At 51.2% G+C, this 21,847-nt stretch overlaps 1 protein-coding gene across 3 annotated transcripts in view; it reads right to left on the bottom strand.

Annotated features, from left to right (window-relative positions):
- Positions 1 to 21,847, bottom strand: part of TYK2 (tyrosine kinase 2) — a 101,977-nt gene that overhangs the window by 36,615 nt on the left and 43,515 nt on the right. For all 3 annotated transcript variants that reach the window (XM_075346501.1, XM_075346498.1, XM_075346500.1), the window contains exons 7-12: positions 21,284 to 21,475; positions 20,555 to 20,712; positions 19,723 to 19,840; positions 18,185 to 18,365; positions 4,054 to 4,172; positions 3,341 to 3,511 (exon numbers count right to left, since the gene is read on the bottom strand). In XM_075346501.1, the coding sequence (XP_075202616.1) occupies positions 3,341 to 3,511; positions 4,054 to 4,172; positions 18,185 to 18,365; positions 19,723 to 19,840; positions 20,555 to 20,712; positions 21,284 to 21,475 (939 nt within the window). The remainder of the gene's footprint in view (positions 1 to 3,340; positions 3,512 to 4,053; positions 4,173 to 18,184; positions 18,366 to 19,722; positions 19,841 to 20,554; positions 20,713 to 21,283; positions 21,476 to 21,847) is intronic.

The raw sequence follows: 21,847 nt of genomic DNA on the forward strand, positions 1-21,847 counted from the left end.
ACCTCCCCCCTCTCTACAAATTCCTGTGTGACTGTAGGACAACTGGCTGCAGCAGGATCATCTCCCCTCTGCAAAAATGTTAACTCCTTTGGCAAAACCTCCCCTCTCAGTTGTTTTCCAGTCTAATAAATGGAACAGAGAATGCAGGACATTAAAAAGGGGGTTGTCCACGTTTGGGTCCAATTTTTCATTCTTACTTAAATGCATGTATTTTGAGATACAAATATTTTTTGTAAATCGGTATCAACTAAAACGTTTGCCTTCTATAGCCTCTCGCTGCATTGTCTATAGCAGGCTGCAGAATGAGCTAACTGAGAATCCATCAGCGAGCTCAATACGACGGTGTGATGCAATTTGTAACTTATCTGTCTTTTTCGGAGCGGTTAGCACATTCAACTTTCATGAATGTGCAGGGAAATCAAAACAAGGCAAAATGCAAGGCAACAGTGCAAAATGTTTCAAGAGAACCAGCCACCAGGATTTTGCATTTTGAGGTAAAGGCAGTGCCATACAGGCAATAAGATGCTGAATCCAGACATACCTGGTATACACAGATCGGATGCTTAGTTGCAGAAATGTCCTGCACTGTGATTGACGGGTGCAACCTGGGGCGCGTCTATGTGGGGCGCGTCTATGTGGGGCGCGTCTATGTGGGTCAGATCCTCACTGTAAAGTCGTCCTCCAGGAACCTGCAACACTATAAATGCTGGGTTGTTGCAATGAAATCTTAACAATGGGAGAAGAGAAGGAAAAATAAGGAAGTGAGGTATGGTTAAATTATGGGATGCATTTTGCATTTAGGAAATGGCACGCTGGTAAATAATAGTACTCATACAAAATGCATCCCATAATGTACCATACCTCACTTCCTTATTCCTCCTTCCTTTCTCCCATTGTTAAGATTTCATTGCAGCAACCCAGCATTTATAGCAGGGGTGGGGAAACCTCCGGCCCGCGGGCCGTATGCGTCCAGCCATGACCTTTTCTGCGGCCCCCCGGGCACATTCCACAGAGCTCGGGCGGCAGCAGCGTCTTGCTGGATGCTGGCCCTTTAAACCCTGTGAGGCTTACGTCCTCACGCTAGCTAATGCTAGTGTGAGCACGTACTTTGTGGGTGGAGTAAGCGCTCAATTCGCACTTGTTCCACAGAAGAGGTGCTACTACCTCAGCATCCGACAGGTGTGTTTGTGCTCCCATGCCTGTGTGTGCCCCTGCGCAACCCCACTGCAGCCTGCGCTCCATGCAGCGTCCCGTCCAATGGGGTCAAGTCAGGTGATCGTGGAGGCCACTCCACACAGCCAACATACCCAATGCCTTGTAGGAAGGTCTCCATGAGGTATTGCTTCACGTCCGCAGCCTTGTGAGCTTTACACGTTCATAGCATTTCTGTATGCAAGGTGTCGATTCATATTGAATTGATTATGCCCTACAACTTTGTAATTTCACTTTTTTTTCTCTATCTCGATCCGTTTTCAAGATAAAAATGCTAACTCCGTTGGTTTCCACCAGGTGGCGCTATAGGTGGTTTCATTCTGTAGCGCATGGATACTTTACTATACCTAGACACCACTTCTATGCCTATAGCTGCCGCCGTTCTCAATTTAATGGCGGTGGACAGGATATGGGTGGACACACTGTATAGCAAAATCCTGTGGGTTGGTTCCCTTTAAAGTAAGTTAAATTGCAAACACAGCTTTTAGCCCAGAAAACATGCATGTAAGCAAGAATAAAAGAAGTCCACAACCCCTTTAACCTCCTGTTCTCTGTGGGATTTCTACAAGACTGCACATTTTTGGAACATGCAGAGTAACGTAAAGGGAACCTGTCAGGTGCAATATCCACCCAGCACCACGAGCAGTTCTGGGTGCATATTGCGAACCCCTGCCTAACTGTCCCTGTATACACTAGCATAGATAAAGAGATCTTTACAAAAAGTATTTGTAAAGATCGTATATGATATCCTAATGAGGCCAGGGACTAGTCCCCTGGGCGTTCCTTCCCTTGGCTAGTCGGCCCACACAGCATGTTAACACGCCCACACAGGAGTACTAACATGCTAATGAATGTGCAGGGTCAGAGGCATGGTCGCTCTCTCCTCTGCTGCCACCGCTGGTTTCTGGCTCAGTGCGCATTATCACAACGTGCCCAGTCATGTGCACGACACCAGTTTGAAGCCGGGACAAGTACACCCGACATCGTAGTGCACATGACTGGAAGTCCGGGACCATGCGCACTGAGCCAAAATCCAGCGTCGGGTTCGGTGGCAGCAGAGAGGAGATAGACTATGCCTCTGACGCTGCATTGAATAGCATGTTAGTACACACCTTTGTAAGAGTGCTACCATGCTAAAAGAACGGACTAGTCGGGGGATATAACGCCCTCAGGACTAGTCCCCTCACTCATTAGCATAAGATAAAAGACCTTTAGAAATACATTTTTTAAAGATCCCTTTATCCATGCTAGTGTATACAGGGATGGTTAGGCAGGGAATAGCAATTTGTACCCAAAAAAGCTCTTGGGTCTGGGTGCATACAGGACCTGGCAAGTTCCCTTTAAGAAAACGGGATTACTTTTTGCCCGTTCTGTTAAAGGGAAACTGTCACCAGTTTTTTTAGAGTATGAGCCAATCCCACCACCTTGCTTAGCAGCTACGCTGCATTCTAAAAAGTGGTATATTATGCCCTGACCCCCCCTGTATATCCCCCAAAAAACCTTTTGCATAGCTCCCACGCTGTATGCAAATGTAACCAGTTTGATGGGTGTCATTGCTGTAGCTCCTGTCCCTCCTCTCTGCTGCTCCCAATGTGATTGATGTGGATGATGCGCCCTACGTCATCCACATAGCCAAAACCTCGTGACTGCGCAGGCGCACTTTGCTGTTCTATGCTGCGGATAGCGCCCGAAACCTAAATGCTTAAGAGTCAGCAGCAGCCCGCAAAAGTGCACCTGCGCGAGCCGCAATCTCCCTGCGCAGGCGCGAGATATCGTCCAGCTATGTGGATAATGTAGAGCACGTCATCCACATCAATCACATCGGGAGGAGAGCAATTACCAGCAGAGAGGAGGGACAGGAGCCGCAGCAAAGACACCCATCGGACCGGCTGCATTTCCATACAGCGTGGGAGCTAATTGGGGGAGGGGGGGGTCAGGACATAATATACCAATTTTTAGAATGCAGCATCGGTGCTAAGGAAGGTGGTTAATGTGCCTTTAAGAAGCATAATTATAGGACGAGCAGGCTTCAGACGATGGTGACCGGGGCGGAGGTGCTGCATTATAAGAGGTGAGGAGGACGGCACCACAGATGGATGGACTCAGCCGGGCGCACGCAGACACTCACCAGCGCTATGTCCTGGTGACTGGGATCCAGCACCTTCAGGACGACCCGGAGATCGCGGGAGTTATTGTTCTGCTCATGGTAATCGTAGTCCGAATCGTAGTCTCCTCCGCCGCTCACTATGAGGACACCCTCGTAGATATTCGTACGGGTGCCCTGACCCAGGTGGGATTTCTGCAAAGAGACATTTACAATATAGAGGAGGCGTGAAACAATTTCCCCGGCACATTACAACAATCCCGTGCACGGGACGGAGCGGAGAGAAGTGATCACTATAGAGAGGATCCCAGATTGTAAGAAATCAGGTGTGAGGCCCAGGAGAGGCGACAGGCTGCGCCTTGCACTTCACATGCACCCGGGAGGATGGGGGGGGGTGCCTGGGAAAAACCTGGGGATGGGGGGGGTTGAGACCTGGGGAAAAACCTGGGGGAAACCTTGGGGGGAGGGGGGGGGGGGGGTGTGGTTGAGACCTGGGGAAAAACCTGTGGGGGAGGGTATGGGGGAACCTGGGGAAAAACCTGGGGGGGGGTATAAAAACCTGATTGGGTGGGGGTGGATACCTGGGAAAAAACATGGGGGGGGGGCTTCGGGGTGGACCAGGGGAAAAACCCGGGCCCCATCAGGGAGGAGCGGAGGTGATAGAGTCATCATCTGAAGGACACAGGGTGGCAACAATGGAAGCTTCAATCAGGAAAAGCCCCTTCATAAGCGGGTACCTGTGAGATCTCGTTTTTTCGGATCTGGTGGAAGCTGAGCTGACTCAGGTTCAGATTCCTGGACAGGGCGCTCTCTTTGCTATTCTTCCCTTTCCGGCAGATGGTTAAGTTGGAAACTTCTGAAAGAAAAACAAAACAAAAATCACCATATAAAAATGAACCATAATGAAGCGTCAATGTAAAAAGGTGAAATGAATACTACAGCCCACAGCCCCGGGGTCTAACCACTGCTGGATTAGCAGACTTTCTGGATTATTAGAGGTCATGCTCACCCCTTCCTGGTATACATGGCATACAGAAGCCCCCCCCAGCCCCCCCCCCCCCCAACTATCACCGCCATCTTGTACTCCTGTAGAGCCCCAACCATAGACCGAGCCCGAAAAGAGACCGTCATTTCTTCTACATCCTGAAGTATGACAGGCTATAAAACTAGATGTCAGGTTCAAGTCCTCTAGGGACCAGAAAAATGGGGGAAAAAAGCATATGCGGTATTGTAATGTCAGTAATAGGCTGATGAAAGAAAATAGATTAAATTGACCAGTACAGTAAAAAGAAAAAAAATTAAATTAAATTCCAAAAAACCCATCAGAATTACTATTCTCAAATTAAATTAATAAATATAGCAACTAAATTATAAATTTTTTTTTCTCCTAAATTTTATTATCAATAACATTCCTTATTTTTTTTGTTACGAGATTATATATATATATATATATATATATATATATATATATATATATATATATATATATATATATATATATATATATATATATATATATATATATATATATATATATTTATTATATTATATATTATAGGCACACACCATATTTTTCGCTTTATAAGATGCACTTTTGTTCCCCCAAATTTTGGGGGAAAGTAGGAGGTGCGTCTTATAATCTGAATATACGGATTATATACTGCAGGGTCCAGGGGAGGTGGGGGCCGCTCTGGAGTGGTGCTGGAAACTGAGGGAGGCTGGTAGAGGCTGGTGAAGGCTGCAGCGGGAGATCTCCTGATCCAGCTCATATAATATGCACTGCCGCTGTCCATCACCGTGGTGCTGAAACCGCACCGCGGTGACGGGCTGGGGGAGTGGAGCATATTATATGTGCCTGTGCTCCCTTTTGATGGCACACGCCCCCCTGTGTTAGATATGGCCCCCATGCTGCTGCCCATAGTAAAATAAAACACTCTTTGCTCACCTCCTCCAGCGTGTCTCCCCGGTCTCCCTCCTGCTGCTGTGATCAGGCAAGCAGAGATGTCAGTCTGCTGTGCTGATCACATGACCGGCACCGAGAAACAGGAAGCGCAGGAGGCCGGAGCTCAACCGCAAGGAGGGAGACACGAGGCAGGACAGTGCTGGAGAAGGTAAGAAAAGAGTTTATTTTACTATAAGCAGCAGCATGGGGGCAATATCTAACACAGGGGGCTGTGTGCCAGCCACAGGGGGCCAGTGTGCCAGCCACAGGGGGCGAGTGTGCCAGCCACAGGGGGCGAGTGTGCCAGCACAAGGGGGCTATATTCAATATTAGATGGCCATATCCAGATTAAGGGGGCTAATTTTAGGATGGGGGGGCTATGAGGGACATATACCCTATATGATTTGTTAGATGGACACTGGCATTATAAGACGGACCCAATTTATTAAAAATAAATTCTCTATTCCTTCACCAAATTTGGGGGTGCGTCTTATAATCAGGTGCGTCTTATAAAGCGAAAAGAAGGGAATTTTGTTTACTTACCGTAAATTCCTTTTCTTCTAGCTCCAATTGGGAGACCCAGACAATTGGGTGTATAGCTTCTGCCTCCGGAGGCCACACAAAGTATTACACTTAAAAGTGTAAACCCCTCCCCTCTGCTATACACCCTCCCGTGCATCACGGGCTCCTCAGTTTTGGTGCAAAAGCAGGAAGGAGGAAACTTATAAATTGGTGTAAGGTAAATTCAATCCGAAGGATGTTCGGAGAACTGAAACCATGACCAAGAACAATTCAATAAATAATAGGCCGAAGGGAACAGGGGCGGGTGCTGGGTCTCCCAATTGGAGCTAGAAGAAAAGGAATTTACGGTAAGTAAACAAAATTCCCTTCTTCTTTGTCGCTCCATTGGGAGACCCAGACAATTGGGACGTCCAAAAGCAATCCCTGGGTGGGTAAAAGAATACCTCGGTAAAAGAGCCGTAAAACGGCTCCTTCCTACAGGTGGACAACCGCCGCCTGAGGGACTCGCCTACCTAAGCTGGCATCTGCCGAGCGTAGGTATGCACTAGATAGTGCTCCGTGAAGGCGTGCAGACTCAACCCGGTAGTCGCCTGACACACCTGCTGAGCCGTAGCCTGGTGCAGTAACGCCCAGGGCGCACCCACGGCTCTGGCAGAATGGGCCTCCAGCCTTGAAGGAACCGGAAGCCCAGCAGAGCGGTAGGCTTCAATAATTGGTTCCTTGATCCACCGAGCCAAGTTGACTTGGGAGCTTGCGACCCTTTACGCTGGCCAGCGACAAGGACAAAGAGCGCATCCGAGCGGCGCAGGGGCGCCGTACGAGAATGTAGAGTCTGAGTGCTCTCACCAGACCTAACAAGTGCAAATCCTTTTCACATTGGTGAACCGGATGAGAACAAAAAGAAGGTAAGAAGATATCCTGATTGAGATGAACAGAGGATACCACCTTCGGGAGAAATTCCGGAACCGGACGCAGAACCACCTTGTCCTGGTGAAACACCAGGAAGGGGGGCTTTGCATGACAGCGCTGCTATGTCAGACACTCTGCGGAGTGACGTGACTGCCACTAGGAAGACCACCTTCTGCGAAAGTCGTGAAAAAGAATATCAATCATTGGCTCGAAGGGTGGTTTCTGAAGAGCCGGTATCACCCTGTTCCGATCCCAGGGTTCTAGCCGACGCTTGTAAGGAGGGACTATGTGGCAAACCCCCTGCAGGAACGTGCGGACCTGCGGAAGCCTGGCTAGACGCTTTTGAAAACAACACAGAAAGCGCCGAAACTTGTCCCTTGAGGGAACCGAGAGACAACCCCTTTTCCATTCCGGATTGAAGGAAGGACAGAAAGTGGGCAAGGCGCATGGTCAGAGAGTAAAACTCTGATCAGAGCACCAGGATAAGAAGATCTTCCACGTCCTGTGGTAGATCTTGGCGGACGTTGGTTTCCTGGCTTGTCTCATAGTGGCAATGACCTCTTGAGATAACCCTGAAGACGCTAGGATCCAGGACTCAATGGCTACGCAGTCAGGTTGAGGGCCGCAGCATTCAGATGGAAAAAACAACCCTTGAGACAGCAAGGCTGACCGGTCTGGTAGTGTCCACGGTTGGTCTACCGTGAGATGCCACAGATCCGTGTACCACGACCTCCTCGGTCAGTCTGGAGCGACGAGGGTGGCGCGGCGGCAGTCGGATCTGATCCTGCGTAACGCTCTGGGCAGCAGTGCCAGAGGAGAAATACGTGAGGCAGTGTAAACTGCGACCAATCCTGAACTAATGCGTCTGCCGCCAGAGCTCTGTGATCTTGAGAATGTGCCATGAATGCCGGGACCTTGTTGTTGTGCCGGGACGCCACTAGGTCGATGTCCGGCTTCCCCCAGCGGCAACAAATCTCTTGAACCACGTCCGGTCGAAGAGACCATTCCCCTGCGTCCATGCCCTGGCGACTGAGAAAGTCTGCTTCCCAGTTTTCTACGCCCGGGATGAGAACTGCGGAGATGGTGGAGGCTGTGGCTTCCACCCACAGCAGAATCCGCCGGACTTGCTGGAAGGCTTGCCGACTGCTTGTGCCGCCTTGGTGGTTGATGTATGCCACCGCCGTGGCGTTGTCCGACTGAATTCGGATCTGCCTGCCTTCCAGCCATGGCTGGAACGCTTTTAGGGCTAGAACACTGCCCTTACCTCCAGAACATTGATCTGGAGGGAGGACTCTGCTGAGTCCATGTACCCTGAGCCCTGTGGCGGAGGAAGACTCCCTGACAGACTCGCGTCCGCCGTGACCACAGCCCAGGATGTGGGCAGGAAGGATTTTTCCTTCGACAAGAGTGGGAAGAAGCCACCACTGAAGGGAGGCCATGGCTGCCCGAGAAGGAGCAACATTCTTGTCGAGGGACGTCGATTTGCCGACGTCCGGCTTCCCCTTTGCGGAGAAAGTCCCAATAAAGTGGGCGCAAATGATGAATCTGCGCAAACGGAGCTGCCTCCATTGCTGCCACCAACTTCTCTAGGAAGTGCATGAGGCGCCTCAAAGGGTGTGACTGGCCTTGAAGGAGAGATTGCACCCCTGTCTGTAGTGAATGCTGTTTGTCCAGCGGAAGCTTCACTATCGCTGAAAGAGTATGAAACTCCATGCCGAGATATGTCAGTGATTGGGCCGGTGTCAATTTTGACTTTAGGAAAAATTGATGAACCACCCGAATCTCTGGAGAGTCTCTAGGGCAATGTTCAGGCTGTGTTGGCGTGCCACCCGAGAGGGGCCTTGACCAGCAGATTGCCTGAGAGAGTAGGACCGCTACCACCGTTGTCAGACCTTGGTGAAGGCCCGTAGGGCTGTCACCAGGCCGGCCGTTAGTGCCACGAACTGAAAGTGTTCGTTCCCTATGGCGAAGCGCAGGAAGCGCTGATATTCTGGTACAATCGGCACGTGAAGATAAACTTCCCTGATGTCGATATGCTAGGAATCCTCCTTGGGCCATCAAAGGCGATGGCAAGCGGAGAGATTCCATCCGGAACCGTCAGGTTCTCTGTCCGTTGAGCAGTGTGAAGTCCAGAATAGGGCGGAGTGATCCGTCCTATCTGGTACCACGAACCAGCTGGAGTAAAAAGCCGCGACTACGTTCTTGAATGGGAACGAGGATCGCAACTCCTCCTGCCTTCGGAGTGTTCACCGCCTGGAAACGTGCATCGGCTCGTTCGGGGGACGGAGATGCTCTGAAGCAACGAGTCGGAGGACGAGAACTGAGCTCTATCCTGTGACCGTAAGACAGAATGTCTTCTACATCGGTCTTGGACATGTGCGGACCACTCCCCTGACCTGGACCGCCATGCAGAAAAGGTCCTCTGTGCACGGCGGGGGATGAAAATACCACCGCCTGAGACGTCAAAGACGCTAATTGCGAAGCACAGGATGACCGCATTGACCTGAGCAGAGCAGCTGAAAAGCCTGGAGTGCCCACCCCTGCAAAGGCTGGGGCAACAAACGCGCCTATGGCTTCATAGATGGATCTCATTAGGAGTTCTATCTGTCTGTCCGTGGCATTCTTGAGCGTGGGCCCGCCAGCCACTGCTACTACAGATCTAGCCGCCGGTCAAGAGACTGGAGGGCACTTTATGACACTGAGCCCAAACCTTAACAACGTTAGAGGGGAAGGGACAACGTGTGTTATAAGGCGTTCTGTGCTTCTGGACAGTATCTGTGAAGCCTTGAGAGCCATTCCAAGCAAGGCTGTTTAGCCGGACTGGGACTGCGGTTCGTGCTGGAGTTCACCTCGTAATAACTAGAGGCCACCCCAGGATCACGCTTCGTCGCAGACCGATAGAGGCCTGGGGCGATCCCGCAGTGCCCGGGGCCTGTGTAAGGGGCCGGGCTGGACTGCAAACTCCTAGTCTCTTAGCCGACATTTTGTCCATAGCCTGAGACATGGATAGTGAAAATGACCCAGAGAGTTTCTCAGCAAGCTGTAACTCTGTCCCTGCCGCCTGGACAGGGAACGCCGGCGAAGTTCAACAGTGCCCCCGACACCGGCTGAGCGAGAGCCACATGGCCCGAGCAATGTTCACAGCGATCCCTGAGGATACATATGTACCGCCGAACTGTGAAACTGCATACAAACATTATATATATACAGTGCATCACATATACAGTTCATCACTCTAGGGGGCCCAGCATCGAGAAGAAGCCCCCTGGTGTACCGACCCTGAAGCAGTATGTGCTGCTGAAAACATGGCTGTCGGCGTACAGTGGATGGGGGAGCCGTGGGCGTAACCCCAAAAATGCGGGAATCTGGTGCCCTGAGTGAAACGTGAGGGAGGCGGAGGACAGCCAAGTGTGCTCCAGCTGTCACTGCTAGCCTCCGACTGACCGTCCCGCCCTTCCCCCTGACTGGCAGGGCCAGGGGCGGGAGTTTAAGGCGCTGGGCCGCAAAGCCGGGAGCTAAAGTTACAGACCGCGGCCGGCAAGCAGGCGCGGTCGGCGCGGTAGTCGCCAAGTCTGAGGCGAAGGTGTCTCTGCACCGTCCCCAAGGGGACGCTGAGTACCTTGCGGGGATCAGTGCCGTAGCGTGAAAAATGAGGGGGGCGGAGGACAGCAAAGTGTGCTCCGGCCCTCACTGTCGGCGTCAGCCCGACTGTCCCGCCCTTCCCCCTGACTGGCAGGTCCGGGGGCGGTAATGATTGAACAGTGCAGCCAAAATTCAACAGTGCGACCATACATGTATAGCATACAAGCATGTATATATAGATATGTGTGATCACCAGAATCCCTGCCTGGGCCTCCCTGGTGTCTCTCCTCTCCAGCGTCAGAAGTGCTGACAGTAATGGCTGCCGGCGTTCTGTGGGGAGGAGGGGGTCGTGGGCGTGCCCTAGAAAGTGCGGGAATCTAGTGCCCCACTGTGCTGAGTGAGGGGGGAGGAGGATACAGATTATGCTCCAGCCCTCAGCGCTGACGTCCTGTGCAGCGTCCCGCCCTTCCCCTGACTGGCAGGCCTGTGGGCGGGAATATGCGATACTAGGCCGCAAAAGCCGGGGACTAAATTTATAAGCGCGGCCCGCAAATAAGCGCGGCCGGCGCGGTAGTCCCCGGCGCACTAACACACCCAGCAGTGCTGCAGTGTGTATGGCACAAGCGCTCCATGCGCGGTCCCCACGGGGACACAGAGTACCTCACAGCGCGGCCGGCGCGGTGGTCCCCCGGCGCACTAACACACCCAGCAGTGCTGCAGTGTATATGGCACCAGCGCTCCATGCGCGGTCCCCACGGGGACACAGAGTACCTCACAGTAGCAGGGCCTTGTCCCTGACGATACCCGGCTCCTGTCCAGCAGATTCCCCAGGGCTGCGGAGGGAGCACGGCCTCAGTGCCTGGAGACCGATTAGGATCCCACTTCACCCAGAGCCCTAAAGGGATGGGGAAGGAAAACAGCATGTGGGCTCCAGCCTCTGTACCCGCAATGGGTACCTCAACCTTAACAACACCGCCGACTAGAGTGGGGTGAGAAGGGAGCATGCTGGGGGCCCTGTTATGGGCCCTCTTTTCTTCCATCCGACATAGTCAGCAGCTGCTGCTGACTAAGCTGTGGAGCTATGCGTGGATGTCTGACCTCCTTCGCACAAAGCATAAAAACTGAGGAGCCCGTGATGCACGAAAGGGTGTATAGCAGAGGGGAGGGGTTTACACTTTTAAGTGTAATACTTTGTGTGGCCTCCGGAGGCAGAAGCTATACACCCAATTGTCTGGGTCTCCCAATGGAGCGACAAAGAAATACAGTATATAGTAAAGAAAGTTATCAATATATAAACAAAAAAAATAAATATCAATATAATAAAAAAAAGAATAAAATAATATTAATTAAAAAGAAAGTATAGTAATAATCTAAAACTAAAATAAAAAAGATAATAAAAATAAAACAACAACAACAGTAATACCACCACCACCACCGGGATAATTATACCACCAGGTTATTTTTAACACCCAATGAATACCAGAAAATCAAGATTTAAAGAAGAGGGAGAATGAATAGCTTCAGTCAAAACTGCAACTTATCTCATAAAAATATGTCTTCATACAGTTATGTGTACACAAAAGAAGGGAATTTTGTTTACTTACCGTAAATTCCTTTTCTTCTAGCTCTAATTGGGAGACCCAGACAATTGGGTGTATAGCTACTGCCTCCGGAGGCCACACAAAGTATTACACTTAAAAGTGTAAAGCCCCTCCCCTTCTGGCTATACACCCTCCCGTGGGATCACGGGCTCCTCAGTTTTAGTGCAAAAGCAAGAAGGAGGAAAGCCAATAACAGGTTTAAAGACAAATTCAATCCGAAGAAACCTCGGAGAACTGAAACCATTCAACATGAACAACATGTGTACCCGAAAAAACCAAAAATCCCTAAGAAAACAGGGCGGGTGCTGGGTCTCCCAATTGGAGCTAGAAGAAAAGGAATTTACGGTAAGTAAACAAAATTCCCTTCTTCTTTGTCGCTCCTAATTGGGAGACCCAGACAATTGGGACGTCCAAAAGCAGTCCCTGGGTGGGTAAAAGAATACCTCGTGATAGGGCCGTCAAACAGCCCTTTCCTACAGGTGGGCAACCGCCGCCTGAAGGACTTGTCTACCTAGGCTGGCGTCCGCCGAAGCGTAGGTATGCACCTGATAATGCTTGGTAAAGGTGTGCAGACTCGACCAGGTAGCCGCCTGGCACACCTGCTGAGCCGTAGCCTGGTGCCGTAATGCCCAGGACGCACCCACGGCTCTGGTAGAATGGGCCTTCAGCCCTGAAGGAACCGGAAGCCCCGCAGAACGGTAGGTTTCATGAATTTGTTCCTTGATCCACCGAGCCAGGGTGGATTTGGAAGCTTGCGACCCTTTACGCTGACCAGCGACAAGGACAAAGAGTGCATCCGAGCGGCGAAAGGGCGCCGTGCGGGAAATGTAGATCCTGAGTGCTCTGACCAGATCCAACAAATGCAAACTTTTCTCAAATTGATGGACTGGATGAGGACACAAGGAAGGTAATGTGACATCCTGATTGAGATGAAAGGGGGATACCACCTTAGGGAGAAACTCAGGAATCGGACGTAGAACCACCTTGTCCTGGTGAAACACCAGGAAGGGAGATTTGCATGACAGCGCTCCTAGCTCGGACACTCTCCGAAGAGACGTGACCGCTACTAGAAAAGCCACTTTCTGTGAAAGACGAGAAAGGGAAACATCCTTCATAGGCTCGAAAGGCGGCTTCTGGAGAGCAATTAGAACCTTGTTCAGATCCCAGGGCTCTAACGGACGCTTGTAAGGAGGGACGATATGACAAACTCCTTGCAGGAACGTGCGTACCTGAGTAAGTCGTGCTAGGCGTTTCTGAAAAAATACAGATAGCGCTGAGACTTGTCCCTTAAGGGAGCTGAGCGACAAACCTTTTTCCAACCCGGATTGCAGGAAGGAAAGAAAAGTAGGCAATGCGAAAGGCCAGGGAGAAACTCCCTGAGCAGCGCACCAAGATAAGAATATCGTCCACGTCCTGTGGTAGATCTTGGCGGAGGATGGTTTTCTAGCCTGTCTCATGGTGGCAATAACCTTTCGAGATAATCTTGAAGACGCTAGGATCCAGGACTCAATGGCCACACAGTCAGGTTCAGGGCCGCAGAATTCAGATGGAAAAACGGCCCTTGAGACAGCAAGTCTGGTCGTTCTGGTAGTGCCCATGGTTGGCCCACCGTGAGGTGCCACAGATCTGGGTACCACGATCTCCTCGGCCAGTCTGGAGCGACGAGGATGGCGCGGCGGCAGTCGGCCCTGATCTTGCGCAGCACTCTGGGTAACAATGCCAGAGGTGGGAACACATAAGGTAGCCGGAACTGTGACCAATCTTGAACTAAGGCGTCTGCCGCCAGAGCTCGGTGATCGTGAGACCGTGCCATGAAAGCCGGGACCTTGTTTTTGTGCCGTGACGCCATCAGGTCGACGTCTGGCATCCCCCAGCGGCAACAGATCTCCTGAAACACGTCCGGGTGAAGGGACCATTCCCCTGGGTCCATACCCTGGCGACTGAGGAAGTCTGCTTCCCAGTTTTCCACGCCTGGGATGTGAACTGCGGATATGGTGGATGCTGTGTCTTCCACCCACGTCAGAATCCGCCGGACTTCCTGGAAGGCTTGCCGACTGCGTGTTCCACCTTGGTGGTTGATGTACGCTACCGCTGTGGAGTTGTCCGACTGAATTCGGATCTGCTTGCCTTCCAGCCACTGCTGGAAGGCTTGTAGGGCAAGATACACTGCTCTGATTTCCAGAACATTGATCTGAAGGGTGGACTCTTCCTGAGTCCACGTCCCTTGAGCCCTGTGGTGGAGAAACACTGCTCCCCACCCCGATAGACTCGCGTCTGTCGTGACTACCTCCCAGGATGGTGGTAGAAATGACTTTCCTTTCGACAAAGCGGTGGGAAGAAGCCACCACCGAAGAGATTCCTTGGCCGCCTGAGAAAGGGAGACGTCTCTGTCGAGGGACGTCGACTTCCCGTCCCATTGGCGGAGAATGTCCCATTGTAGTGGACGGAGATGAAACTGCGCGAAAGGGACTGCTTCCATTGCTGCTACCATCTTCCCTAGGAAGTGCATGAGGCGTCTCAAGGGGTGTGACTGGCCTTGAAGGAGAGATTGCACCCCTGTCTGTAGTGAACGCTGTTTGTCCAGCGGAAGCTTCACTATCGCTGAGAGAGTATGAAACTCCATGCCAAGATATGTTAGCGATTGGGTCGGGGTTAGATTTGACTTTGAAAAGTTGATGATCCACCCGAAACTCTGGAGAGTGTCCAGCGCAACGTTCAGGCTGTGTTGGCATGCCTCTTGAGAGGGTGCCTTGACAAGTAGATCGTCCAAATACGGGATCACAGAGTGACCTTGCGAGTGCAGGACTGCTACTACTGCTGCCATGACCTTGGTGAAGACACGTGGGGCTGTCGCCAGCCCGAAAGGCAGAGCTACGAACTGAAGGTGTTCGTCTCCTATAACGAAGCGTAGAAAACGCTGGTGCTCTGGAGCAATCGGCACGTGGAGATAAGCATCTTTGATGTCTATTGATGCTAGGAAATCTCCTTGAGACATTGAGGCGATGACGGAGCGAAGGGATTCCATTCGGAACCTCCTGGTTTTTACGTGCTTGTTGAGCAGTTTTAGATCCAGAACGGGACGGAATGACCCGTCCTTTTTTGGCACCACAAACAAGTTGGAGTAAAAACCGTGACCCTGTTCCTGCAGAGGGACGGGGGTCACCACTCCTTCCGCTTTTAGAGTGGACACCGCTAGCAGCAGAGCATCGACTCGGTCGGGAGGTGGAGAAGTTCTGAAGAAGCGAGTTGGAGGACGAGAGCTGAACTCTATCCTGTACCCGTGAGACAGAATGTCTCTCACCCAACGGTCTGTGACCTGTGGCAGCCAAATGTCGCCAAAGCGGGAGAGCCTGCCACCGACCGAGGATGCGGAGAGAGGAGGCCGAAAGTCATGAGGAAGCCGCCTTGGTAGCGGGTCTTCCGGCTGTCTTTTTTGGGCGTGACTGAGTCCGCCAAGAATCTGAGCTCCTCTGATCCTTTTGAGTCCTTTTGGACGAGGAGAATTGGGACCTGCCTGAGCCTCGAAAGGACCGAAACCCCGACTGTCCTCTCCTCTGTTGGGGTTTGTTTTGTCTGGGTTGAGGTAAGGATGAATCTTTACCCTTGGAGTGTTTAATGATTTCATCCAATCTCTCACCAAACAGTCTGTCACGAGAAAAAGGCAAACTGGTTAAACACTTTTTGGAAGCAGAATCTGCCTTCCATTCTCTTAACCACAGGGCTCTGCGTAAAACCACGGAGTTGGCGGACGCCACTGCCGTACGGCTCGTAGAGTCCAGGACAGCATTAATCGCGTAAGACGCAAATGCAGACATTTGAGAGGTTAAGGGTGCCACCTGCGGAGCAGATGTACATGTGACCGTGTCAATCTGTGTAAGACCAGCTGAAATAGCTTGGAGTGCCCATACGGCTGCGAATGCTGGAGCAAACGACGCGCCGATAGCGTCATAGATGGACTTCAACCAGAGCTCCATCTGCCTGTCAGTGGCATCCTTAAGTGCCGCCCCATCTTCCACTGCAACTAAGGATCTGGCTGCAAGCCTGGAGATTGGAGGATCCACTTTGGGACACTGGGTCCAGCTCTTGACCACGTCAGGGGGAAAAGGATAACGTGTATCCTTAAGCCTTTTGGAAAAACGCTTATCCGGATAAGCGTGGTGCTTCTGGATTGCTTCTCTAAAGTCAGAGTGGTCCAGAAATACACTTAATTTACGCTTGGGATACCTGAAATGGAATTTCTCCTGCTGTGAAGCTGTCTCCTCCACAAGAGGAGCAGGGGGAGAAATGTCCAACATTTTATTGATGGACGCTATAAGATCATTCACTATGGCGTCACCGTCAGGTGTATCCAAATTGAGAGCGGTCTCAGGATCAGAATCCTGATCAGCTACCTCCGCCTCATCATACAGAGAGCCCTGCTGGGACCCTGACCAGTGTGATGAAGTCGAGGGCCGCTCATAGCGAGCTCGTTTAGGCTGTCTGGGACTGTCGTCCGTGTCAGAGCCGTCACCCTGGGATGTAAGTGACACCCCCGGATCCCGGAGCTGTTCCGACTGAGGGGGACCAGGGAGCAATGAGTTAACAGTGCCCATGGCCTGAGTTACCGGTCTGGACTGCAATGTTTCAAGAATTTTAGTCATAGTCCCAGACAACCTGTCAGCAAAAACTGCAAACTCTGTCCCTGTCACCTGGACAGTGTTCACAGGAGGTTCTGCCTGGGTCACCTCCAGCAGAGGCCCCGGCCGAGCAAGTGCCACAGGGGCCGAGCACTGCACACAGTGGGGATCAGTGGAACCTGCCGGTAGAACAGCCCCACATGCGGTACAAGCAGCATAGAAAGCCTGTGCCTTGGCACCTTTGCTTTTTGCGGTCGACATGCTGTTGTATCCTCTGAGTAATCTAGGAGGGTATATAGGAGAGAATCACCGCGACCGTACAGTGCAATGTATAGCTGCAAGCAAACAATACAAATATACACTTCGGCACCAGTGGGGGTCAGCCCTTGAGGGCAGCTTACCGCCCGCTAAAAAGCGGGTGTGTGGGCACCAGAATCCCGTGTCTGGGTCTCCCAGTCTCCTCTCTCCAGCTCAGACTGCACACAGGAATGGCTGCCGGCGTCCTGTGAAGAGGGGCGGACCGTGGGCGTGCCTCAAACAAAGTGCGGGAAACTGGCGTCCCACTGTGCCCAGTGTGAGGGCTGGAGTATGCAAAGCAGACTCCAGCCCTCTGCGCTGACATTCTGTACAGCGTCCCGCCCTCCCCTGACTGGCAGGCCTGGGGGCGGGAACGAAGCGAAACTAGGCCGCAAAAAACCGGGGACTCGAGTAATAAGCGCGGCCGTCATATATGCACGGCCAGCGCGGAAGTCCCCGGCGCACCACAAGTCCCAGCCGCGCCGCAGCGAAAAAACTGACAACAGCGGCCGGCGCGGCAGTTTCAAAGACATGTCCCCTCTCAGCAGAGCTGTAGATAGGAATGGCACCAGCGCGCAGCGCTGTTGTCCCCGGCGCACTAACACACCCAGCAATGCTGCGGTGTGGGCGCGATATAAACGGGGACACAGAGTACCTTGACGTAGCAGGGCCTGTCCCTGATGATACTCAGCTCCATATCCAGCAGAGTCTCCAGGGGCTGTGGATGGAGCTCGGTCTCAGTGCCTGGAGACCGGTAAAATCCCATTTCACCCAGAGCCCGAAGGGGGATGGGGAAGGATGCAGCATGTGGGCTCCAGCCGCCGTACCCGCAATGGGTACCTCAACCTTAAACACCGCCGACAAAGAGTGGGGTGAGAAGGGAGCATGCTGGGGGCCCTAGTATGGGCCCTCTTTTCTTCCATCCGACATAGTCAGCAGCTGCTGCTGACTAAGCTGTGGAGCTATGCATGTATGTGTGCCTCCTTCGCACAAAGCATGAAAACTGAGGAGCCCGTGATCCCACGGGGGGTGTATAGCCAGAAGGGGAGGGGCTTTACACTTTTAAGTGTAATACTTTGTGTGGCCTCCGGAGGCAGTAGCTATACACCCAATTGTCTGGGTCTCCCAATTAGGAGCGACAAAGAAATTTGTTATGGCTATTGGAGAAATAGGAGGAGAAAAAGAAAAAAAAAAAAAAGGCATTCTACTATTCTTCTCAAATTTCAACTGCAGTACCACTGCCATCCACCAGAGGGCGGTGTGATCGGCTGCCATCAGCATTTATGGCGCCATCTAATTGATTTTTCCAGGACAGATGTGATATTGGTCCCGGCCGCAGCCTCCGGTGTCCTACACAGCACCGTTTCGTAACACTGTCAGTGGCTCGCAGCGCTCGTACCTCCAGACTTTGGCAGCACGCATTGCTTCACGTGGAAGACCTCCTGGCCGGACCTGAGCGTGCAGCCCCGCAGGTTGTCTGTTAACTCTTTGACGCTGGTGAAGCCGCGGTCCCACTGCTCCAGTGTGTAGATGTCGTCCTCTTTATCTATCCGGAACTGTTTATAACTTGACCCTTTATTCTAAAGAATACAAAGAAAAGCAAAAAAAGAAAAAAAAAAAAAAAAGTGTTATAATGGTAAAAATTTAAAAGTAAATGATTCAGAAATAGCGCCACTTTTGTCCAGTGGTTGTCGCTGGTACTACAGAAGTCCATGGAACGGAGCTAAAATACCGGACAGGGCCTAGAACAGAAGTGGCGCAGCTTCCACCTTTACAACAACACAAGCACCGTCCTGAATACCCCATTATTGTGCTCATCACACGCCACACATGCAGGGTGACATCAGTAATGGCACGTATCACCATGCAGTTTGGGTCAGAGATGCGGCAATGCTGATGGTCCAATATTCATAAGAGTAGTGCCCTCCTGCTACTGCCCCACGGATGCTAACATTATTCATATACTGCCCCAGACCACCAGGGATGCAGACATTAATCCTATACTGCCCCAGACCACCAGGGATGCAGACATTATTCCTATACTGCAACAGACAACCAGGGATGCAGACATTATTCCTTGCACTGCCCCAGACCACCAGGGATGCAGATATTATCCTTTGCATTGCCCCAGACCACCAGGGATGCAGACATTATTCCTTGCATTGCTAAAGACCACCAGGGATGCAGACATTATCCATATACTGCCCCAGACCACCAGGGATGCAGACATTATCCATATACTGCCCCAGATCACCAGGGATGCAGACATCCATATACTGCCCCATGCCCCCAGGAATGAGGACAGTATCCTTTATAGTGCCCTAGACCTCCAGGGATATTGACATCTTTTATACTGCCCGAGGCCACCAGGGATACTACCATTAACCCTTGCACTGCCCCAGATGACCAGGGATGTTGACATTATATCCATATACCACCCCAGACCACCCAGAATGCTAATTTTATCCTTTACACTACCCCAGACCACCAGGGATGCTAACATTATCCCTTGAGCTGCCCCAGATGACAAGGGATGCTTATATTACCCCTATACTGCCCCAGGCCACCAGGGAAAATACCCTTCACTGCCCCAGACATAAATGCTATATAATACGATGTTTTGAGGCCTGTATATCTGACTGCTTCCAGCCCACCATTATGGCGCTATACAGTAATATTAAGTTGATAGGTGTCCGTTTCGCTCCACTGAGGGGGCAGCATCGGGGGTCCTAAACCGCCCCAATCACCAGCTACAAAGTCTTAAAGAGACCTTAGCCTTAGACGTGAGAGCGTTCAGCCAAGCCGGGCATCCACGGTAGTGGGCAGCTGCACGGCTATGCCAGGGAGCAGAATATTGTTTCTATATGCTCAAAGCAAGCAGAGATAGAGAAAAATTGCAAAGAGAAGTTCTCCCCCCTCCCCCGGTCCATCACTGACCTGATTGGTGCCCTTCACGGTCATAATGAGCCGGTTGAAGGTGAAGGCGCTCCAGCGGACGATGTACAGCCCGTCCGCCTGCTCCTCCCGCTTCAGCTTCTGGACCACGTACTGCTCTCTGCGGTAGGAACAGATGAGCGCTGACATCAGGCGGTATAGGTTTTTCCCTTCCATGCTTACTAGCCAGCTTAGTTTCTATAACTGACCCATAATCCAGAATATCTGACAGTCAGGCATCTCTATGCTGGATTAATGGAATTTTACTGCAATATCTTATAAGGGTTTATTCCAATCTCTCATAAATCTACCTTATCAGATAGTACTTGCAAAAACAAGCACTTTTGCAACTTACTGCTTCTTGAAATCCTCAGCCGTTCTTGAGATATTAACACTTTTGTTTAGCTCGTTGCCATGGAGACCGACCACCGCTGCTAACAGAAAATGTGCAACAAGCTCTTCTGTTGAGCTAGTAAGCATTGTTAAGAAGCTGGCCAGGATCGCTGGAGCGCTCTGTTACCTCCTACTCCTGGGCCAGCATCAGCGCAGTGCTTACAAGCTAGACAGCAGCGGTGGTCGGTATCCAAGGCAACAAGCTCAAAAGTGTCTCAAGAACAGCCGCATATTTTAATGAGCAGTAAATTACAAAATTGCTTGCTTTTACAAGCCCTATCCAACAATACCCATCTATGAAGAAAGGGAAAAACCCCTTTAAATAACATCAGGCAACATATTGCTCAAGACAAGTTGTGGCAAAAGTACTGAGGATCCTGATCCATAGGAGCGAGCAATGAATGCACATTATTCCCTTCATCCACACAAGATTGTCACGTACTGTAGGGGCCCATGAATCCCATTGACGGCGCTCATCACCAGGCGCGGAGGAGCCACTTCATGGCACAGGTAGTGGTTGGCGTCCGTGGTGAGCCTGAAGAAGCCGTCTACCAGCGAAACAAAAGAAAGCGCCTCTTCATACGAAGGCAGGACGATCTCCTGGAGAGAAGACCGAGGAAGAGGACAAAGATCAGGAATGCGGACATAAAGAGAAATCGATTTGGCGGGAGTGCAGCATCATTCTCAAAAAGAAACCCCCTGTATTAGATACGCGATAACTTGCTGATCGCTGGAGATCTTACCACTGGGATCTACCAGGGATCCCAAACTCGTTGTACATGTCAGACCTCCGTTGCGCGGCTCACGGAATGGAGCGGTGGACGGACATGCAAAGCTCCGCTCTATTCTGCTGCCCATCGTTGCGGGTCCCAATGTTCAGACCCCCCCTGACCAATATGCTATCATCAATCCCAACCATGGGATAGGCGGTAACACGGTTATAGGACAAAAATAAAATGTTTATGGCTGCCTTTTTCTCCCTAAAACAGCGCCACTCCTATGTACAGGTTGTCTGCGGTATTGCAAGTGAGCTCTATGTACTTCAAAAGGGATGTACTTTTCCTTTTTAAGAAATCAGCCATTTTTATTCCATTACTGGACGGGGGCAGCAGGGACGGGGGCAGCAGGGACGGGGGGGGGGGGGGGTCACATTACAGCGGGGGGCACCCACCAGGCAGCGGTTGTCCTGGCAGTTGATGCTGACTCGGCTCTTGCTGATGACGATGTGGGTGATATCCTGGAAGTCGCAGAACGCCTCCCACTTGGGTTCGCTGGCTTCGGTCGCCGGCTTTGCCACCTTCTGGCTTTTGTTGCGGCTCCTCTTGCTGAAGTAATTTCGATGATGGCCGCTCTCTGCCGCCTCCTGCAGGATAAGGAACAAAAAAAAAAAAAAAAAAAAAAAAAAAATGGACAAGACACAAGCAAGGGTTAACAGTCACACGCTACCTACGGTTCAATGGTCACAATTCAGCACAGATAAAATAACTTAACTCTCCTGTCATTACGAGTGCGGGGAGACTCTTAAAGGGATTTTTCCCCGTCTTCATAAATGGATATTTTTGGATAGAGCTGGTAAAAACAAGCAATTTTGTAATTTACTGCTTATTAAAATTTGCAGCCGTTCTTGAGATATTAACACTTTTCTTTTGTTTACAGCTTGTTGCCTAGGAGACCGACCACTGCTGCTGTCTAACTTTTAAGCACTCTGCTAAACTCTTTGGATAGAATCTGTAAA

This window comes from Anomaloglossus baeobatrachus, chromosome 4 (assembly GCF_048569485.1).
Source record: "Anomaloglossus baeobatrachus isolate aAnoBae1 chromosome 4, aAnoBae1.hap1, whole genome shotgun sequence".
Classification (NCBI taxonomy): domain Eukaryota; kingdom Metazoa; phylum Chordata; class Amphibia; order Anura; family Aromobatidae; genus Anomaloglossus; species Anomaloglossus baeobatrachus.